The sequence below is a fragment of the Lepidochelys olivacea genome (assembly GCF_965140295.1).
Source record: "Lepidochelys olivacea isolate rLepOli2 genome assembly, chromosome: 3".
NCBI lineage: Eukaryota > Metazoa > Chordata > Testudines > Cheloniidae > Lepidochelys > Lepidochelys olivacea.
The window spans coordinates 169196131-169216892 of NC_140413.1; the positions used below are offsets into that span (position 1 = coordinate 169196131).

General features: G+C 41.5%; 1 protein-coding gene across 3 annotated transcripts in view; it reads right to left on the minus strand.

The window, feature by feature from the left end:
• The window catches only part of HHAT (hedgehog acyltransferase), a 333978-nt gene that overhangs the window by 228181 nt on the left and 85035 nt on the right, over positions 1–20762 (minus strand). For all 3 annotated transcript variants that reach the window (XM_084624182.1, XM_084624183.1, XM_084624184.1), the window contains one exon: positions 6166–6201. In XM_084624182.1, coding sequence (XP_084480308.1) covers positions 6166–6201 — 36 coding nt within the window. The remainder of the gene's footprint in view (positions 1–6165; positions 6202–20762) is intronic.

A 20762-nucleotide genomic window follows, 5' to 3' on the forward strand; every position in this document is an offset into this window, starting at 1 on the left:
CATGGGGCTAGCAGCTAATGTGTTTGGCAGAGCTAGTGACTCCAGAAGGTATATTTCTAGATGGGACTAGGGATTGTGGTCCTTCTGCTCTGTGCTTCAAAGGTAAAGAAAGAGCTCTTTCCTAGCAGCACTGAAGGCATTATGCCTTTTCAGAGGCCTGGTGTCTCCAGTACTGCTGCTCAGGCAAGGCACCTCTTCTACCTTCCCTGGCACAGCTCTGCCTCAAAGGAGGCTTAATTTAGCATTATATGAGGAAACATTCTCACATGTTCACAATCTCATTTAATCAAATGCCCTATCTTCAAACAGGGCTTACTTGCTTTATTTGTCTCCCCAACACCTTGACAATCACTGACATTATAAAACCGTTTAGTTAGGAGGAGGATCAGCTGAAGGGAAAGGAAAGTGAAGGGGATGAGGGGGAGAGGACAGGGAAGAGAAGAGGGTACCAAGGACAGGTGTGGAGTGAAGCTGAGGTGATGACACTGTGAGAGAGAAGGCTGAAGCAAACAGTCAGCACAGGGCAGACAAAGTCCAGTCAAAACTGTAGAGAGTTCTCTAAATATCCAAAGGTCCCTGCTTTGGCTACTTCTGCGTCTACTGGCTAGAGTCTCCGGCTGGCTCCTTCTCTGAAGTTTTTTTCAGAGGGAAGCAGAGCTCTGAGTGGAGGGTCTCCCCTAAACAGTTTTGGAGGGGATGCCTGATGTGTGAAATGGTGGTCCCAGCTTAGCCCCATTTTGCCCTCTCCCCAACAGTGCTGCAGTCCCTGCTTTGGCTGTTCCTACAGACTGGAGTCTCTGGCAGTTAAGTTTCTCTCTAATGTAGAATGCACTCTACCGCAACCTCTCCCCCCACCCGTTCATTTAAAAGGTGGGGCTTTTATACCCCGTTTATCTTAGAACAATATCAAAAGTGCCCCTCAAGCACCCCTGCACCCACAAAAGAGAATTCCTTTTTTCAGACAACTTTAACTAAACATATTAAAGAATATTTGTGTGCCTGAAATTTCTGTGCCTTGCCTTTAAAAGGCAGGTGGCTTACTCAATCAACCCTACTGTGTGTGCACCAATGTTTGCAGGGTTTATTTTTCCTCTTTAATTAGCATTTTAATAAGTGATTAGGCACAGCTTGTCCTTTTAGCTAGGATTGATTTTACCTCTGCTGGACCTACACTTCTTGTTTTTCCTACATTCCGGCTGCACCGCAGTAGGCAGTTCTCACATTTAAAAAAATATTCAGAAGATGCTACTTTTTCTGATGCTTTCTGTGGCTATTTTTTATCATTTGTATTCCAGTAGTGCCTAGAAACCCCAACTGAGATTGGGGGACCCATCCTGCTAGGTGCTGTACAAACATATAATACGAGATAGTCTCTGCCCCAAAGAGCTTATGGTTCAGATGTCAGCTCATGTGTCTTACATGCTGAAAGCAAAGAGAGGAATTGACTTGCCCTAGATCAAACACAAAGCTGGGAATAGTACTCAGGTCCCAGGTTTCCCAATGACCGGTCCGTGGACTGGCACCGATCCCTGAGAACTCCCTGACACAGTTTAGGAAGGCAGCAGGCTTCAAAAAATGTTGAGAGACACTGCACCAGACCACACTGCCTTCCAACGGTCTAAGGCTCCAAGAATCAATGGTGTCTATCCTGTCATTAAGGACAGAACAACAAATTACTGAAGGAGGCCCTCTGTGCAGCATTAAAGAATGGGGCCTCAAACAAGAAAGAAAACTTTCAGCTCATACAAATTCAGTGGCAGCTTGCTGTGCCGTGATTATACAAACAAATAGCAAACCCAATGACAGGTTTCAGAGGAGCAGCCGTGTTAGTCTGTATTCACAAAAAGAAAAGGAGTACCTGTGGCACCTTAGAGACTACCAAATTTATTTGAGCATAAGCTTTCGTGAGCTACAGCTCACTTCATCGGATGCATTCCACTGAATGAATTCCGATGAAGTGAGCTGTAACTCACGAAAGCTTATGCTCAAATAAATTTGTTAGTCTCTAAGGTGCCATAAGTACTCCTTTTCTTTTGGCAAACCCAATGTTACGTCTCAATGGGATGTAAAATACTGTTGTATATTTTTATAAGAGTAACATCTGATTACATTCCTCAGTATGAAGTAATTGAAAGTGACTCTCCTGTGACAGAAGCATTACTATTGACTTGTTTTTGATACATCTACAGTAGATGTGATAACAGTCTCCCTTATAGAAAAGGAGTACTTGTGGCACCTTAGAGACTAACCAATTTATTTGAGCATAAGTTTTCGTGAGCTAGAGCTTACTTCATCGGATGCATAAAAGTGGAAAATGCAGTGAGGATGTTTTTATACACACAGACCATGAAAAAATGGGTGTTTATCACTTCAAAAGGTTTTCTCCCCCCATCCCACTCTCCTGCTGGCAATAGCTTATCCAAAGTGATCACTCTTGGCAGCTCTCCAACACCACTTTCTACAAGCCATTACCCTCTGATCCCACTGAGGGTTACCAAAAGAAACTACAGCATTTGCTCAAGAAACTCCCGGAAAAACCACAAGATCAAATCCGCACAGACACACCCCTGGAATCCCGACCTAGGATATTCTATCTACTACCCAAGATCCATAAACTTGGAAATCCTGGGTACCCCATCATCTAAGGCATTGGCATCCTGACAGCAGGATTGTCTGGCTATGTAGACTCCCTCCTCAGGCCCTACGCTACCAGCACTCCCAACTATCTTCGAGACACCACTGACTTCCTGAGGAAACTACAATCCATCGGTGATCTTCCTGAAAACACCATCCTGGCCACTATGGATGTAGAAGCCCTCTAAACCAACATTCCACACAAAGATGGACTACAAGCCGTCAGGAACACTATCCCTGATAATGTCACGGCAAACCTGGTGGCTGAACTTTGTGACTTTGTCCTCACCCATAACTATTTCACATTTGGAGACAATGTATACCTTCAAATCAGCGGTACTGCTATGGGTACCTGCATGGCCCCACAGTATGCCAACATTTTTATGGCTGACTTAGAACAACGCTTCCTCAGCTCTCGTCCCCTAATACCCCTACTCTACTTGTGCTATATTGATGACATCATCATCATCTGGACCCATGGAAAAGAAGCCCTTGAGGAATTCCACCATGATTTCAACAATTTCCATCCCACCATCAACCTCAGCCTGGACCAGTCCACACAAATGATCCACTTCCTGGACACTACGGTGCTAATAAACGATGGTCACATAAACACCACCCTATACCGGAAACCTACTGACCACTATTCCTACCTACATGCCTCCAGCTTTCACCCAGACCACACCACACGATCCATTGTCTACAGCCAAGCTCTACAATACAACCACATTTGCTCCAACCCCTCAGACAGAGACAAACACCTACAAGATCTCTATCAAGCATTCTTACAACTACAATACCCACCTGCTGAAGCGAAGAAACAGATTGACAAAGCCAAAAGAGTACCCAGAAGTCACCTACTACAGGACAGGCCCAACAAAGAAAATAACAGAACGCCACTAGCCGTCACCTTCAGCCCCCAGCTAAACCTCTCCAACGCATTATCAAGGATCTACAACCTATCCTGAAGGACAACCCATCACTCTCACAAATCTTGGGAGACAGGCCAGTCCTTGCCTACAGACAGCCCCCCAACCTGAAGCAAATACTCAACAGCAACCACCATACCACACACAGAACCACTAACCCAGGAACCTATCCTTGCAACAAAGCCCGTTGCCAACTGTGCCCACATATCTATTCAGGGGACACCATCACAGCGCCTAATAACATCAGCCACACTATCGGAGGCTCGTTCACCTGCACATCTACCAATGTGATATATGCCATCATGTGCAAGCAATGCCCCTCTGCCATGTACATTGGTCAAACTGGACAGTCTCTACGTAAAAGAATAAATGGACACAAATCAGATGTCAAGAATTATAACATTCATAAACCAATCGGAGAACACCTCAATCTCTCTGGTCACGCGATTACAGACATGAAAGTTGCGATATTACAACAGAAAAACTTCAAAATCAGAGTCCAGCGAGAGACTGCTGAATTGGAATTCATTTGCAAATTGGATACAATTAACTTAGGCTTGAATAGAGACTGGGAGTGGCTAAGTCATTATGCAAGGTAACCTATTTCCCCTTGTTTTTTCCTACCTCCCCCACTCTCCCCCCCCCCCCCCCCGTTCCTCAGACGTTCTTGTTAAACTCTGGATTTGTGCTGGAAATGACCCACCTTGATTATCATACACATTGTAAGGAGAGTGATCACTTTAGATAAGCTATTAACAGCAAGAGAGTGGGGTAGGGGGAGAAAACCTTTTGAAGTGATAAACACCCATTTTTTCATGGTCTGTGTGTATAAAAACATCCTCACTGCATTTTCCACTTTTATGCATCCGATGAAGTGAGCTGTAGCTCACAAAAGCTTATGCTCAAATAAATTGGTTAGTCCCTAAGGTGCCACAAGTACTCCTTTTCTTTTTGCGAATACAGACTAACACGGCTGCTACTCTGAAAGAAGTCTCACTTATGAGATTATTTGTATTCTCAGGAGATCCCATTGTTCATAGTCTAAGGAGACAATCCTCTTTACACCTGTGACATATTTTTGTGAAAAATAACTATCAAATGATCAGTAGAAATGGCAATGCTGGTAGGAGTGTACGCATAAATACATTTGTAGAATTTATAGTGTCATCACAATGTACAATAGTCTCAAAACTTTAACTGTGTACTAAAAATGCAGACTTGTTTAGTGATTTTAGCCATCTGGCTTCAGTGAAGAGAACAACCGTTACATCCAAAAAACTACATTAAGAACAACATTAAGGTTGCAAAGTCAAGCACTCAAGAGTTAGGACATGCCAGAATTAAGGTTGTCTGTGCCGCGTTAATTCAGAGCCCTTGTGAGAATGTCTGATGATAAAAGACTTTAATTACATGTTCACATACTGTTGTTTCCACAGGACTCACATCTCATTCAGTGATGGATGGTGCTTACTAAGCAGCTGTTCAATAATTCTGTTTCTCCTCAACTTTCAACATTTGGCCCCATGTATTATTTACCGCAGACTATTCAAACGCTGCTCTGAACCCCAAATTATTAATTTCTTCATGGGCTTTTCTATGGTGTTCATCATCATAGTATTTGAATGCTTCACAAACATAAATTAATTTATTGTCACATTCATGAATTATGTGAGATAATGGTATGGACCTCACTTTACACAGGGGGAACTGAGGCACAGATATAAAAGGAAGTGTCAACTGATTTTGGGTGCCCCATTTGGGACCCTAGGATCGGATTTTTCAGAGTGTTTAGCATTATATAGCACTTCATATGTCAAAGGCACAGCTCCAATTCATTTCAGTTGCAGCTCTGAGTGCTTAACATTTCTGTAAATCAGACCTCCATGGTTTCAAGGTGGACACCCAGAAAATGAAGAACACACGAAGACAATTAGTGGCCACCTATTACAAGTTTGGTTTAAGGGACTTGTCCAGCATCACACAGGAACTCTCTGGCAGAGGCAGGGACAGAAGTCAACTGTCTTAACCATGAAACCCCCTTTTCTCTTCCTGCAATTCCCTGCATCATTCGCTACACTCCTTCCAACTTCTGCAACAAATCTGGGTCCTATGGACAACAGCCTCCTTCTCTATCTAACCCTGATTCATTGCCTGAACAAAGTCTGTCTTATGCATTGACTAAGGCAGGGTTTTCACGGGGACAACAAAAGGCACATCCCTGCCAAAAAGCCAATCCCCTGTGAAGTTTCAAATCCTTACACCAAAGCATAGACACCCTGGGTCTTTTCAATTAAATAATTATAAGAACGTTTTTAACATGGCAAAACAATGCACGTATTGTCGTCTTATCTCATTCTCAGAAATGGCTGAACCATTTTTACTGAGATTTTCAAAAGGCACCCTGAAGCAGACACCCAACATGGAAAATTTCAGGCTGAACACTTACAGTCTGGCAAAGTTATAAGTAACCGAAAACAAGGTCTGATGTAAGGAAAATTGTCATATAGCTTTAAAAATAGGCGGCACTAGCAGCACTGCCTAAAACAAGAAACCCTGCTGCTCACTGGAGTTCTGCTGCCCTTTAATGATATCATTAGCTTACCTGATAAGAAAATGATGCAGTCCAACATCGAAACTTCTGTAAGAAAAACAATACAATGTATTTTAAGTGCTCAGATACAACAGCGATGAGTATCCTAGAAACACTCAACCTCAACATAATCAAATAAATGTAATTAACTACAATAAAATTACTTCTACATACTATGAACGGCAATGCCTAAGATAGATCAAAGAAGTAGAACGTACAATTTCATGTGATTTATGCAACAACATACATTAAATGTCAGATAATCATCTAGAGGAAAGACTTGAATTCAGGTATAGTCAAGTTTGAGAATTTCCATGACCTGATGTCTGTTCAATAAGGCAGGGCCACGCAGGATGGTATAAGTTCATGGAGGCTATAAATCTGAGTCCTGGTGTTGACATTAATTTTTCTCTTACCCTTTTCATAACTAGTAGGTCTGTGCGCTTCATGCAGTAAAGAGCTGTAGATAAAGGCAGATCCTTTTACCTGAATTGCTACATAAAGCAACTACTCTCCTCCTCCTTCTCTAAGGCTGCTTTGTGCCATTCCAACAAAGCTGCACTAAAACAGCACAATCAGCCATGGTGATTCCCTCGCATCTTATATAGATGATGTAGAATAATCTATAGCAGCCCCTGTGCCACTCCCCTTACCCGCAGCCTGACTTATAGGGCATGTGCCTGGGAAAAGTACACCTGGAGGGGATGCCCTGTATCCATCTGACATCCAGCTGGTAAAATAACCCTATGGACTACCAGCAGTCAGTACAAGTTAGATCAGCACCAGAGACAAGAGCAGTGCCTGGAGACCCCAGGACTGAGGGGGTACGTTTTCATAGCCCCGGAAGCAAGCCTCCCAGCCCGGGTAGACAGACTCAGGTTCATGCTATATTGCTAAAAATAACTGTGTAAACTTTGCCACTCAGGGAGGCGGAGGGACCTCAGAGTCCAAGCTCCAGCACAAGCCACAGCTTCAAAGCACTGTCTACCCAGCTATTTTTAGAGCACTACCACGAGCCCTGCTAACCCAAGTGTGTGGACCTGGGCAGAGATGTTTAGACATACAATGGTGGCTTAAAGCCATCTTTGTTCCCCTCTTCTGGATTTGCTCCAAAATACCCCTCAGCCAAATCTGGAGCATCCAGCCCATGAACTGTAGTTGACAAATCAATAAAATTGCAGGAAAACTAGTCATCTGAATTTTGCAAATCTACTTGGTATCTGCGTATACTTTTCTAAGGAAAGTAGGAGACCTGCAATACATTCCCAGACCAGCTGGATGTAAATAATGGCACAGCTATACAAATATTGTTTACGAGCTGGGTTAAACCTTGTTATGAGCGGAGTTAAAACCTATCGACATTGATGCATAAATACATCCTTTCTCATTTTAATATAGTTGTAAGAGACAGTTAAGGGGCCACATCTAAAACAAGGCCTAACAGAACCTGTCCAGAAATCAGCACCGTGTGGGCAATGGGTTCCATAGGTATTGTTCTAACCAGGTGGGTGGCATGTCTATGGGCGAAAAAGACAAACTGGGAGGGAGGACAAGAGACAGACAGACTGAAGCAGAGCAAGAAAGCCAAGCAACAGCTGCCTATAAGCGTGGTGTGACCCTAGCCAAAAGCCCAGAGAGAGGTCTGTTCAGGGACACAGGCTGAAAGGAGCTTGGATCTGTCAGATAAGAAACAGCTCCTTTTGTTCTTGGTTTCTCCTGGAGAAACAGGACTTTGTAGATTCTTTGTAAATACACAAGATTTCATCAAAGAAAATACCCAACTGCATCATCAATTTCTACTCCAAGCTGGAACAAACTACAAGGCCCCGAACTTTGACTAGCCACCTAGATCAAAAAGGACAACATTACATATAAAGGCTTATTTCTGGTAAGGAACTTAGTTTGAGATGAAGGGTATGTCTACACAGGGATAAAAACCCCAAAACTGGCCCAGGTTAGCTGACTTGGGCCATCGGGGCTTGGGCTCTGGGGCTGAAAAACGGTTGTGTTTGGACTCGGGTTGGAGCCTGAGGTCTGGGGACTTAGTGAGGATCAAAGGTCCCAGAGCTTGGGCTACAGCCCAAGCCTGCATATCTACTCAGCATTTTTTTGTCCTGCAGCCTGAGCCCCACAAGCTCAAGTCAGATGACCTGGGCCAACCACAGCTATGCCACAGGGCTTTTAACATACCCTAACTAGAAAGGCTTAAATTATTTGCCATAAAATAATTGAAAGCCTTTTGTAAGCAATTAACTTTTGCTGCGCTACCTAATTCAAAACAACTGCTCACTCTAGCTGAGAACAACATGTAAACTTTTTTTTAAATATAACTAATGCTTGACATGACCCACTGAATAGATGATTCAGCCAGGGAAATCAATGATGCTGTTATCAGTATCATCCTGACAGAGATACATATCAAGCTTTCAAAAAGTATAGAATTTAACAGAAAATGGAATTACTTCCCATTGATTCAATGAAAAAAACCAAACTCCCATTCCCCCACGTAACAGCTGTTAGCAATACTATTCTTGGAGTTTCTACCAAAGACTTGAGCATGAGCATCTTCAGTTTTATATACCCATACACACCGCCTTCTCCTGAAAGGACTCCCCACCTTTTACTTCGTAAAGTAACAAGAAGAGCATACTGGGACATTTCCAAATTCTTCCTGTTTCGACACACATCAAGATTTGCCTTCCACACTTCTCTAAAATTGTAATAGTCTTATGCAGTTATATTCTTCCATTTTAAATGGTGCACACAATGCATATTTAATTTTTCTGAAAGACTTTGTGGCTAGGAGTAAAAACTAATTATCTGTATTGGAGTTCAGGGGTGAGAAGAGCACTCTATGGCTCCGGAGAATGGTAATAGGATAACCACATCTCTCAACATGAGGTCACCAATTCAAAAACAACAGTTTCAGTTATTACCAACCCAGGCTATCATCTGATAGCTCTTAGGTGTCCTATGTGAAAAAAGCTGCAATGTCAGTCTAGTTTCAAGTGGATAGAGATATGCATCATAAAATGGCCACCACTTTTGACCCTGAATAGTCCCCACATTGGAAGTCTCAAGACAGAAGACAAGGACAGGAACAGACATGGAGACTGAACTGTCCTCATGCTCCTAGAAGCATCCCATCCAGAACAAGGTTAAGGCATGGAGGCGGGAAGACTGCTGTTGACCTGTGTTGTACCTATTCTATGGATAAACTGGAGGACTTTTAGCTTCCAATAGTCTCAAGGCAACACTTTTCACAACAACAACATGTATGGTGTTTAAAAGACATAGAACAGACACAACTCAACTTTGTTTTGTATAACCTCTCTCCTGTTGAGAGAGTTTACAGGTTTTATAAAATAGTTGCAAAGTTAAAATGAAAAATGAAAGCACAGGAAGACAGTATTTATTACAAAAATTGGAAAGGGAGAAAAAGAAGTCAGAATCTCAACTGGTGTAAATCAGCATAGACCCACAGGCCTTTGTAACCTTAATTTTGATCTTATTACACTAGCATAATTCCACGGACTACAGCAGAGTCTGAATTCACACCAGTGTAAAGCAGGAGCAACTCTACCGCAGTAAGTGGAATTATACCACTGTGTAAGATCAGAATCCGGGCACTGTCTGAAAATGTGCCTGGTTCATTTTTGAGCACATAAGAAAACGGAGAGCAAGGCTCTGCACACCCAAAAGCCTGAAGAGCTGGGATTTGGGGAGGCCGGCTTACGACAAAGATCTATGGTACTATGGTACATTTGCTGTTCATGTATTTTTAAAATACTACGTATGTTTGCCTGGTTCACATCTGAAACAAACCAACCTGACTTCACAATAAAAGAGCAAGGGAAACACATACAGTTTATGTAATTACTTGTCAATGCCCACAAATTAAATGGGAAAAAGAGGAAAATAAGAGGACTATATAACAGCTCTTCAGTTTGATATTTGGCAAAAGTGAGGTAACTTCTGTAAATCACAAGGAGAGTATACGTAATCATACTGCACTGAATTAATGATATTATATCATCCTTGTTCAACACTACTTGAATCTAGCAATCAGACATGATACCATATGTAACAATAACCCCATGGTGCACAACCTGGATGCACTGCAAGCCACCATATATGACAATGTAATGATTGTTTCCATCCTGAGAGAACCACACCCACAGCCTGTTGACAGCTGTTACATAAGTTGCTATAAACTTCATTTAATCCTCTAATAGAGACCTCAGAGGGCTAAGTGGCCGAGTGTGCATCCAGTTTTCAGTATCATGCCTTCCACCAGGAAAGTCAGTCCAGTTCCTAACCCTTGTATGGGGCTTAGCTTCAGCTCAGGGTTTTTAACATCCTTGCCCTCTCCTTACTAGAGGGAGAGTGCGGTGGAAATGAAGCTTATGCCCCTCCTGCAACAAGGGCAGTCAGTAGGGGAGCCTGGGCCTTCCCACTCCATTGGGCTCCAACCCAGGGCCCTAGGAGAGCCAGTGTCGGCACTCTGGAGTGCTTTGGAGTTGCCTTCCTGGGTCACTTCCTACCCTCCATCTCCAAGTCCAATATAGGATAGGAAAGGAAAAGAAAAGACAACTAAACCTTCAGCCCCAACCAGGCTCAGCAGGCAGTCTGTCTTCCTCCCCAGCCTTTCCCTTCTAAGCTGAGTTACTTCCTCTTAAGCTTCCTCTCCAGCTAGAGCGCACTCGGCAGGTCTGGAGGGACGAGGCTATGTGGGGGCTCAGTATTGTCCTTCAATTCCTTTGGGCCCAGTGTGGAGTTTGTACACCCCATCACAAACCCCTTCACTGCCATGTTTTTGTCAGAATTTTTTGAAGTTTCCATTGGGATTCTTGACACTTCCAGAGTATGTCCCAGTTACATGACCCCAGCATTGCCACTGTATTTTGGATCATGTACACAGAACACAACACACCAGAAATGAGCTTTTGAAAGAAAGGTTTTAATTAAACAATAAGAAAAATTCCCACAGTAAGATGAACACTCTAATATTGTCCTCTCTATAATATTCTGTACAATGCTCAATGTTACTATGCTACTTGTATTCAGTACCATGGTATATTCTTTTGATTTTTAGAAGAGTTATGGGTGTGAATCCCATAAAGGATTACAGACCTCCTTCGAATGCTTCACAATCTTGCCCCACCAGTGGAAGAAATGACAAATGGAGATGTGGTTGTTTCCATTTCATAGTCATCTGGTTCACTGAAGATGATCTGATTTCATCTTAATATATTTAATGCAATATATATGAGGAACAGCAGGTACAAAGCACATTCCATACAGTTTTAATGCTGTTTTAATAAACAAGTTCTATCTACTGCTCTATTGCAATAAATTATTATAGTTATAAACCTTAACAGTCTAGGCTCTCTCTTGGTAGTACAATAAACTAAAACTTAGAACTGACCAGCAGCCAGTTTGTGCAACACTGACAAGAACTTTAAAACAGTTAGCAAAATGTAATCCTTGAAATCTCTAATTATCTGCAAATATGTATTTCTATCTTCAAGACATTTTAAAAATTAAAAAATTAATTTCTGCTTTGAAAGCTAAAGCTGCACAACATTAAGATGCCTATGCCTACAAATGTGCATTCAGCACATAGTTAAATAAGATCTTCATATGCAGAAGAAACGGGGAAAAGTAGGAATGCACTTATATAGGAAGCTAACCCTCAAAACGGAAGCATTAGCACATTTAGTGAAAAAGCCATGCTGCCAATTCTACATATCTAAAAACCAAACACGTGCAAAACAGGGATTAAGTTTCCATTTATGGTGCAGTCAGCAGTGAGCCTCTATTGTGCATGGATGCTTTGAACTTACTTTTGACAGTTCTATTTCGTGTACCGAAATACCTTCTAGACTTTTTTTTTTATTTTGAAAGCATACCCAGTTTGATTCAGTACTTGTGTAACTTGCCTTTCACTAAAATACTGTGCATCTTACCTGTTGAATTATATTTGCTTATTATAGGCCAAATCCTCATCTAGTGTAAATCAATACAGCTCTGTTGACTTCAGGGGAATTATGCTGATTTACGCCAGCAGAGGATCTGACCCTACTTTTTTGTTTTCCTACTACAATGTGTTACAGTTCTAGACTGTTCATTATTTGTATTACTGTAGTGATAGGAACCCCAGTCAGAGACCAGGACTCCACTGTACGAGGCTGAGAACCCAATCTCACAGAGAAATATTGGGAGATGATGAGCACCACTGACTTTCAGAGAATTGGGTTCTCAGTCACTGCAGCTCTAGGCAATGGAACCTGGGGGTGCTGAGCATCACTCTGGATCATGCCAATTCTGACAGGCCCAATTTCAAACTGTCAGAATAATAAACTAAAGTTCAATAACATATCCTTTAGCAGGATGACTGCATTACTCACATTAACAGACCCTGGATTCTTATGCTACATTTTTCAAAACACACTCTCTCTTGTTGAGAAACTACTTCAATTTGCTGTGAAAGAAGGATCACTAAATAATCATTTTCACTCAATTTCTCCCTACGACTGATGAGCTAGATGCTATTCCTGGAAACAAAATCAAAACGAGGTGCAAGCATAGCACATCTGGGAAGCGTTTGGCCAACCATAGTCTTCAACAAAGATGTCTATTATAATCAGAACAAATACAATCATTATGCAAATCTTTTCCATGGACTGAATATGTCCCACAAAGATAAACAAAGAAGCATCGCCTGACTCTTCTCACTTACCCCCGTGTAAAAACAGGGAGTAACTCCAGTGACAGCAATAGCGTTACACGGGTGGAAGTTAGATCAGACCGACTATAGTCTCATGGATGAGAAATGGTTACTTTCATCGTGAGTGAGCTGTCTCATACCATCTGCTCATGTGCATGGTCTGGGTTCTGACACTTCTGATGGCCTTGAGCACTTCTTGATAGCTTTTGTTGTTAATGCCACTGAACATCCTCAGGTGATGAGGCAGAGGGCAGATGCTTGATCTTCTCATTCTAAAATGTGAAAAATCTATTTCTCTGCTCAAATGGCAGAACAAATGAATCATAAGGTCTCCATGGAACTGCAGTCTGAAAAGTGGTTCTTACTCAAACCTACTCTCAGTCTGCCCCACTATAATGTGCTGTATGAGGGAAATATGAAAAAACAGAAGACTGCTCATTTTCTTGTACTGAGATTACAATAAACGTGGACGTGACCTGAGACTGGCAAAGTATCCAAAACTCTCACTGACCTTAACAGGAATTGCAGATGCTCAGCACATCTCAATATTAGGCCATATGTCTGGAAAATAAAGATACGGGGGAAGGGCATACTTTCCCCTTATGTTAATGAGTACCATGTACATGTTGAATACTTTCGAGAAAGTGTTCAAGAATCGCCAATTCCTGTAATAGTATTACCTCTGAATGATAAACTGTACATTCAGTAACGATGTAGATTCTGTCCTAAGAGTTAGGATTGTGCACTTGACTTCTCAAACAAATTTCAACAGGCTTTTTTCAAAAGCAGACATTTTTTGCTTGTCTGAGCTAGTTTGGTGCGCGTCTTATGAACCATTTTCCAGCAGCTTCTGTACACTGACAACAAAACCACAGGCAGCCCTTTGCATGCAGAGGAGCATGTCATGATTTTAATTTTTGGTGCAATTTAAAAACAAATAGGGGTGGGTGGTTGAGTTGTCATTTGTAAAGAGGGCTCAAAATTAGCAGAAAGTGTTGGCAGGTAGGAAACTGCAGTATATAACATGTGTTAGGGAATACACTTCCATGGAGTTGTGTGGTATTTTAGCCAGGAGTCTCCCACTAGACCTTAACAGTAGTGCAGCCTCTGCCCCATAAGCGTTAAATGGAAAGTTGTAAATTCTACAGAGAGGAACAGATTTCAAATGTAACATTATCCCATGTTTTACTAGAGCAACCTTAGTCCTCATGTAATCAGGCACAACTCCATTTAATTCAATGGAGCTAGTTACCACTTATGGCAGTGGTGAATTTGGCCAGCTGATTAGTTAGCATGTAACATATCAGTATTTTTCTCCCCTTCTGTGCATTCTGCTTTTCCTAGCAACTTCACCCCCCATCCCATTCATGACATTTCAGTAGCTGATTCTCCCACCCCACCCCTCCATTGTAAATGTGGGTAAAACAATGCCGCTCTTCTTGCACACTAGAAATCCTAACTAATTCACCTAGACTCAGAGGAATCAGCTTCAGTTTAACAGAAAGGCAACAGCCGCACAACCAGCGATGGTACATTTCCATAAACAGAACGTGTTTTTGAGACTAAATCTGGCATTCTGCCAGCTGAGTTGCTGACTAAGAGCCTCTCCACACAGAATAATGTGCATTGGCACCTGAAGTTTATTGAACTATAGCTGTTCTCAGTAAGACACTGCTTGTAATAGATTGTTTCTCTTCTCTTTCTCAGGGAGTGTCTTGCGGCAGTGATGCCCAACAGGCAGCACAAACAAGAGAAAAAGTCCTTGACTGAGAGATGGATTTATCACTTCTAAAGTGCTTTTTCTTGCTTCTTCTGGTTTTGCTAATTTCCCTTGCAATGCTGCCTGTGGCAATCTTCTAATTGGTAATCCCTGAAGAATGAAAGTGTCCAAAACATGAATAATTACAGAATTCTAAAAGTGTGCAATGTCAGTTGGGAACATATAATTTAGGGGCTTGTCTGCAGAAATAGATGACTGTGAGATAAGCAGATAACAAACCGGGATACGGAATTCGTTGTTGTCTGTTTAGTGTCCTAATGAATGGATTAGAAAAAACACCGGTGGAGCGGGCACTCCGGGGGTGGGAGGGGAATATATTCAAAGTAAATAATGTAAATAAACTTCGCCAATTTATTTTATCGTTATTAAATATAATTCTCAGAAACCTAGAATTTTAAAGGGACTTTTGCCTATTACCTGTATGAAATTAGAGAGAGGTTCCCCCCCCCCCAAGATGTGCAACAGGGATTCAAATGTGAGACCTACAACTTCACTGCAGATCTCATCTGTCTGGTGACATATGGCATGGGTATTCCCAAATAATAAATAAAACAAATTATTTATAATGCACCTGCCATCTCTGCTAAGGCATTTGCACAGTATAACAATGATGATTACATCATAAAATATATAATATAAAAGCCAAATAAACCAGCATAATTATAAAGCTAAGATAGTATACTATTTGCTGGCAGTCTTTACAATAAAAAGTAGCTCTGAAAAATGTGTTTCGAGTCACTGGTTAAAACTGGTGAGGCATCAGATGATGCAGATAAATTCATGTGAATCTGAACGCACACAGTAATCCTCAACAAGCATTTATCTAAATACAGGAATTATGTATTCAGTCTTTACAAATCCAATCTTTACTAAGAACACAGAAGTCAACGGAACTCCTCACAGGGAGCTGTGCTGGCAGATCACAGCACAGGCTTGGGACCTATTAGAGCTTCTACTTTTTATACAGTCTTTACTCAGGCAAAACTCCCACTGAATGTTGCCTGAGTATGGATTTTAAGATCTAGCTCATCAATCTTTGATTACAGAATCTGTAGTATAGAAAAAAAAATCACAGCTGATCTGTTATGCTTATCATGCTGTTCTAATATCATTTTCAGGGGCAGCAGGACCATCCCATTGTTATACCTTTATACAGAGCCTAGCACAAAGGGGCCTGTATAAGTAATACAACAAAAGTTCTTTTGTCCTAGTCAGAAGAGAAATTTTTCAGACTTTACCACAAATATTTAAAATGAAAGAAAACATGATCTGACAAGGTGAGAAAACTCCTGCTTCAGGGAATTCACTGTACTTCTAAACATCAGGATCTTAAAAGTCAGCTTGAGCCTAGATCTCTAGCTTCAGTGGAGTGTCTCTTTTCTCTGCAAGTGGTGATCCCAACGCTTAAGGCATCTGCAATGCAGCAAACTCTGGTACTGGCTGCCTTCTTTTCTTCTCAAAGTAGTAAATGTAACCATAGGGGAAAGAAAAACAAAGATTGCCCAAAACTTTTATCTCATGTCCTTATCAAGCAATTTCTTGTTATGGTCATAATAAACAGGACTTTGAATACATAAGGACAACCTTATCATATTCCCTGACACATGCTCAAGGATTTACTGGAGTTTAAGCACTTCAGTTTCCTGGTAAACTCTTCTATTTAGAATTCCCATTCTATTTCTTCCCTGAGTGATTTAAAATGCCATCATTCAGTTCAGTCTGTGTTCAATATTAGAAAGCTTTCTCCCACAATAAAGTTCTCTTTTGGTTTTCCATGTCCACAGAGCAACCAAAATTTCTTGTTTATTAAATTATGAAATTTTCAGGTATTCCTGATTCCTAGAGTTCACTGCTCTGAAAAATGCTATTCAGTGCTGTATGATTCTTTAGGCCCCCATGCTGCAAACTTTGATGCACGTGCTTAACTTTACACATGCGAGTAGTTCCACTGAGTTCAGTGCCGGAACACTGCAATTCACCCCGACTTTTCTCCTTGCAGATAAGCATTCTCTGAAATGGAGTCACAGACAGAAGCTGAGGCTTTTAATAGCAAGGTGGTGGGAACCCTGGGTGAAACACTGTCCTCAACTGAAGTCAATGGCAAACCTCCTGACTCTAGGCATGTGGTATTCTGGGAGATGTAGCTCAGTAACTAAGTAGTCATTTTGATGCAGGCATTTTCATTTGTGATTGGGTCAACAGATGTGATTTATATTTTTAAAACTAAAATATCAGGACGAGTTATCCGATTAGCTGCACCATATGTGATTAAGGAATTTTATATTGTCATTTTGATGAAGAGGAAGATTTTAATTATTTTGAGTGCAAAATCATTAGCTGCACCATATGTGATTAAATGATTTTATATTGTCATTTTGATGAAGAGGAAGATTTTAATTATTTTGAGTGCAAAATCGTTACCAATCTCCTCCTGCAAAGGAAGAGGGATCAGCTAAACTTCCCAGACAAAAATCTCTCAGCAAGATTTAGTCACTGCTGGAGGTGGCAGAAGAGTAGACAGAAAACTGGCTCAAGTAATGAGTTTTATACTACAAGTTTACATACTTGTCTGTCATGCATTTTTGCAGATAACGCCTTATACTGACAGGTTTCAGAGTAGCAGCCGTGTTAGTCTGTATTCGCAAAAAGAAAAGGAGTACTTGTGGCACCTTGGAGACTAACCAATTTATCATCCGATGAAGTGAGCTGTAGCTCACGAAAGTTTATGCTCAAATAAATTGGTTAGTCTCTAAGGTGCCACAAATACTCCTCTTCTTTTTACCATACACACTGTAACCAGAGTGATCACTTAAGGTGAGCTACAACCAGCAGGAGAGCGGGGGGATGGGGGGGATGAACCTTTTGTAGTGATAATCAAGATGGGCCATTTCCAGCAGTTGACAAGAACGTCTGAGGAACAGTGGGGGGTGGGGGAGGGAATAAACATGGGGAAATAGTTTTACTTTGTGTAATGACCCATCCACTACCAGTCTTTATTCAAGCCTAAGTTAATTGTATCCAGTTTTCAAATTAATTCCAATTCAGCAGACTCTCGTTGGAGTCTGTTTTTGACTTTTTTTTTGAAGAATTGCAACTTTTAGGTCTGTAATCAAGTGACCAAAGAGATTGAAGTGTTCTCCGACTGGTTTTTGAAAGTTATAATTCTTGACATCTGATTTGTGTCCATTTATTCTTTTACGTAGAGACTGTCCAGTTTGACCAATGTACATGGCAGAGGGGCATTGCTTGCACATGATGGCATGTATCACATTAGTAGATGTGCAGGTGAACAAGCCTCTGATAGTGTGGCTGATGTGATTAGGCCCTATGATGGTGTCCCCTGAATAGATATGTGGGCACAGTTGGCAACGGGCTTTGTTGCAAGGATAGGTTACTGGTTAGTGGTTCTGTTGTGTGGTGTGTGGTTGCTGGTGAGTATTTGCTTCAGGTTGGGGGATGGTCTGTAAGCAAGGACTGGCCTGTCTCCCAAGATCTGTGAGAGTGATGGGTCGTCCTTCAGGATAGGTTGTAGATCCTTGATAATGTGTTGGAGAGGTTTTAGTTGGGGGCTGAAGGTGATGGCTAGTGGCGTTCTGTTATTTTCTTTGTTGGGCCTGTCCTGCAGTAGGTGACTTCTGGGTACTCTTCTGGCTCTCAATCTGTTTCTTCACTTCAGCAGGTGGGTATTGTAGTTGTAAGAATGCTTGATAGAGATCTTGTAGGTGTTTGTCTCTGTCTGACGGGTTGGAGCAAATGCGGTTGTATCATAGAGCTTGGCTGTAGACAATGGAGACAGGCCAGTCCTTGCATTTGTTAGTCTCTAAAGTGCCACAAGTACTCCTTTTCTTTTTCCTTATACTGAGTAGTCAATGTTTCCCTTTTGAATTTTGCCAACCTTTTATAATCTCTTAAAACAAAGGTAACTTTAGTTACACCTCCCCTGTTCCTTCAGAAAACTACCCCAACCTTTCCCACGTAGTAGATGAAATCCTGGTCCCATTGATGTCGAGGACAAAACTTCCATTGATTTCAATGGAGCCTGATTTCACACTCTTTCTTTTGTAAGGCTCTCCCAGTGCTTATCAGATTGTCTTGACTGAGCCCTCTCCTTTCTAATAGAGGGTTTTATTAAAAGCTGTTAGCCATTTTCAGCATATTGTTGCCCCTTTCTGATCCAAGTGGCTAGTCAAAATTCAGGATTCTGGGCACGTTCCAGATGGAAATAGAAACATGGAGTCTGGTATTTTCTTTAATGCAACCTTGTTTATTTACATGTATAAAGTCCTGCTCTTCTGAACAAAGGAGGAACCAAAAACAAAAGGAGCAATGTCTTAGCTTACAGCCCTGAGCCTCTTTAGCCAACATCAGACCTCAAAGCTCTCTCTCTAGCTTCTTCCCAGGTCACACTGTGCTCACGAGCTACTGCTTAGCATTCGTGGTTTTGGCTTTTGCCTCCCTCTCTGTTCTCCACATGTGCGTGCACACACACCAATACTCAACAAAACCCCTCCACTCAGTCCCACCTCTCAGCATAACGCTATGACCACTGGGAAGAGACAGAGCCTACGGATAATAAGTCTTGGAGCCCAGATCTACAGACTCAGAATCACTCATTGGCACTAAGAACAGCTCTGTAGACATTTGGGCTCAGGCTGGAACTTGGGGTCTGAAACTCCAGCCCGAGCCACAACATTCATACACCTGTTTTTAGTGTGAGCCCACGTCTGTAGACCCAGGCTCTAAGACCTGCTGTTGCTGGTTTTAAAATGCAATGTAGACATACTCTTGAACTCCTTGGGGGAGCAGGGATTGAAGCATCAGGAAAATCACATCCATGCAGAGCCAGTGCCAAATAACTTAGCTGTGATGAACGAGCTCCAAGAGAGTGTCAAGTTGCAGGTGGTCCTTGGAATCTCCACATGTAGCTTCTACTGGGCTGGGGTTACTGGTGAATAAAGCTCATTGATTTCAAGTGACAGTAACAAAGCAGCAGCCACAAGCAAATAATTACAATAATTATGCCATTTGGAGTTGAGCAGCATTAGGTTCTTCATTATTACTTCTTTTTATATTCCAAAGAGATAAATAATAGATTTTTCTCTATTGAAGAGATTTAATGAGCCTTTCAAAGCTTTAATATAATCAGCAAGTTAAGCTGTACCGTAGGTAGGAAGAACTGGCGTGCACACTAATTTAATAGACGTCAAAAGCAGTTAACGTTACTGTCTATGTCAATGAAAATGACTAACCAGAGCAGAACAAAAATGGCTTTCATTTACTCAAATGACACAGTGCCTCAAAATAATGCTTTACATAGGAGAACTAGGTAATAAAATTTGATAATAGTACAGCAGATAAGAAATCAGATAAAAGAATATTATTTTCACTCTACTTAGAAACAAGTCACTATACTTTCAAAACATTGTACTAATTCTGTGACTAAATCTGCCATGCAATTTTAGGTACGCAGGTTGAGTATTTTGATACTGACAAGCTGAGATAATATTTGAAAGCTGTATTTATTTCACACTATCCACGTACACCCACATGCTGAGGAACTGCAATTTCATAAAACTAACCTTTTTCTTTTTACATTCTTTTCAAGGCTTAGTCACATATGAAAAGATCCAGTAATGGTTAATGGAATTGGAAAACCCTTAATATAAGGCTAGAATAATACCACCCTTGCTCACCTTCTTCACACCAGCAGTCCCATTTAGCAAAATGGGATTTGCTGGCATGAGTAAGATGAGCAGAATTTGGTCTCATGTTCTAGTCTCACCGAAAACTTCTGAGTGCTACTTAAATCAGTCCTAGTTAAGAAACAATCTCTTAAAATGTATTTTGCATAAGCACATTCCAGTCAACAAAATAGTATTTAAATGGATGTATAACCTTGAATAACATGGAGATCGCATCCCAGTAGAACTTACATAGCATCTAATGTTTCCTCAGTCTGTAGTCTGAGCTCTGGGACCCGCCCACCTTGCAGGGTCCTAAAGCCCAGGCTACCGCCTGAGCCCAAATGTCTACACCACAGTTAAACAGCCCCTTAGCCTGAGCCCAAATCAGCTGGCACAGGCCAGCTGCGGGTTTTTA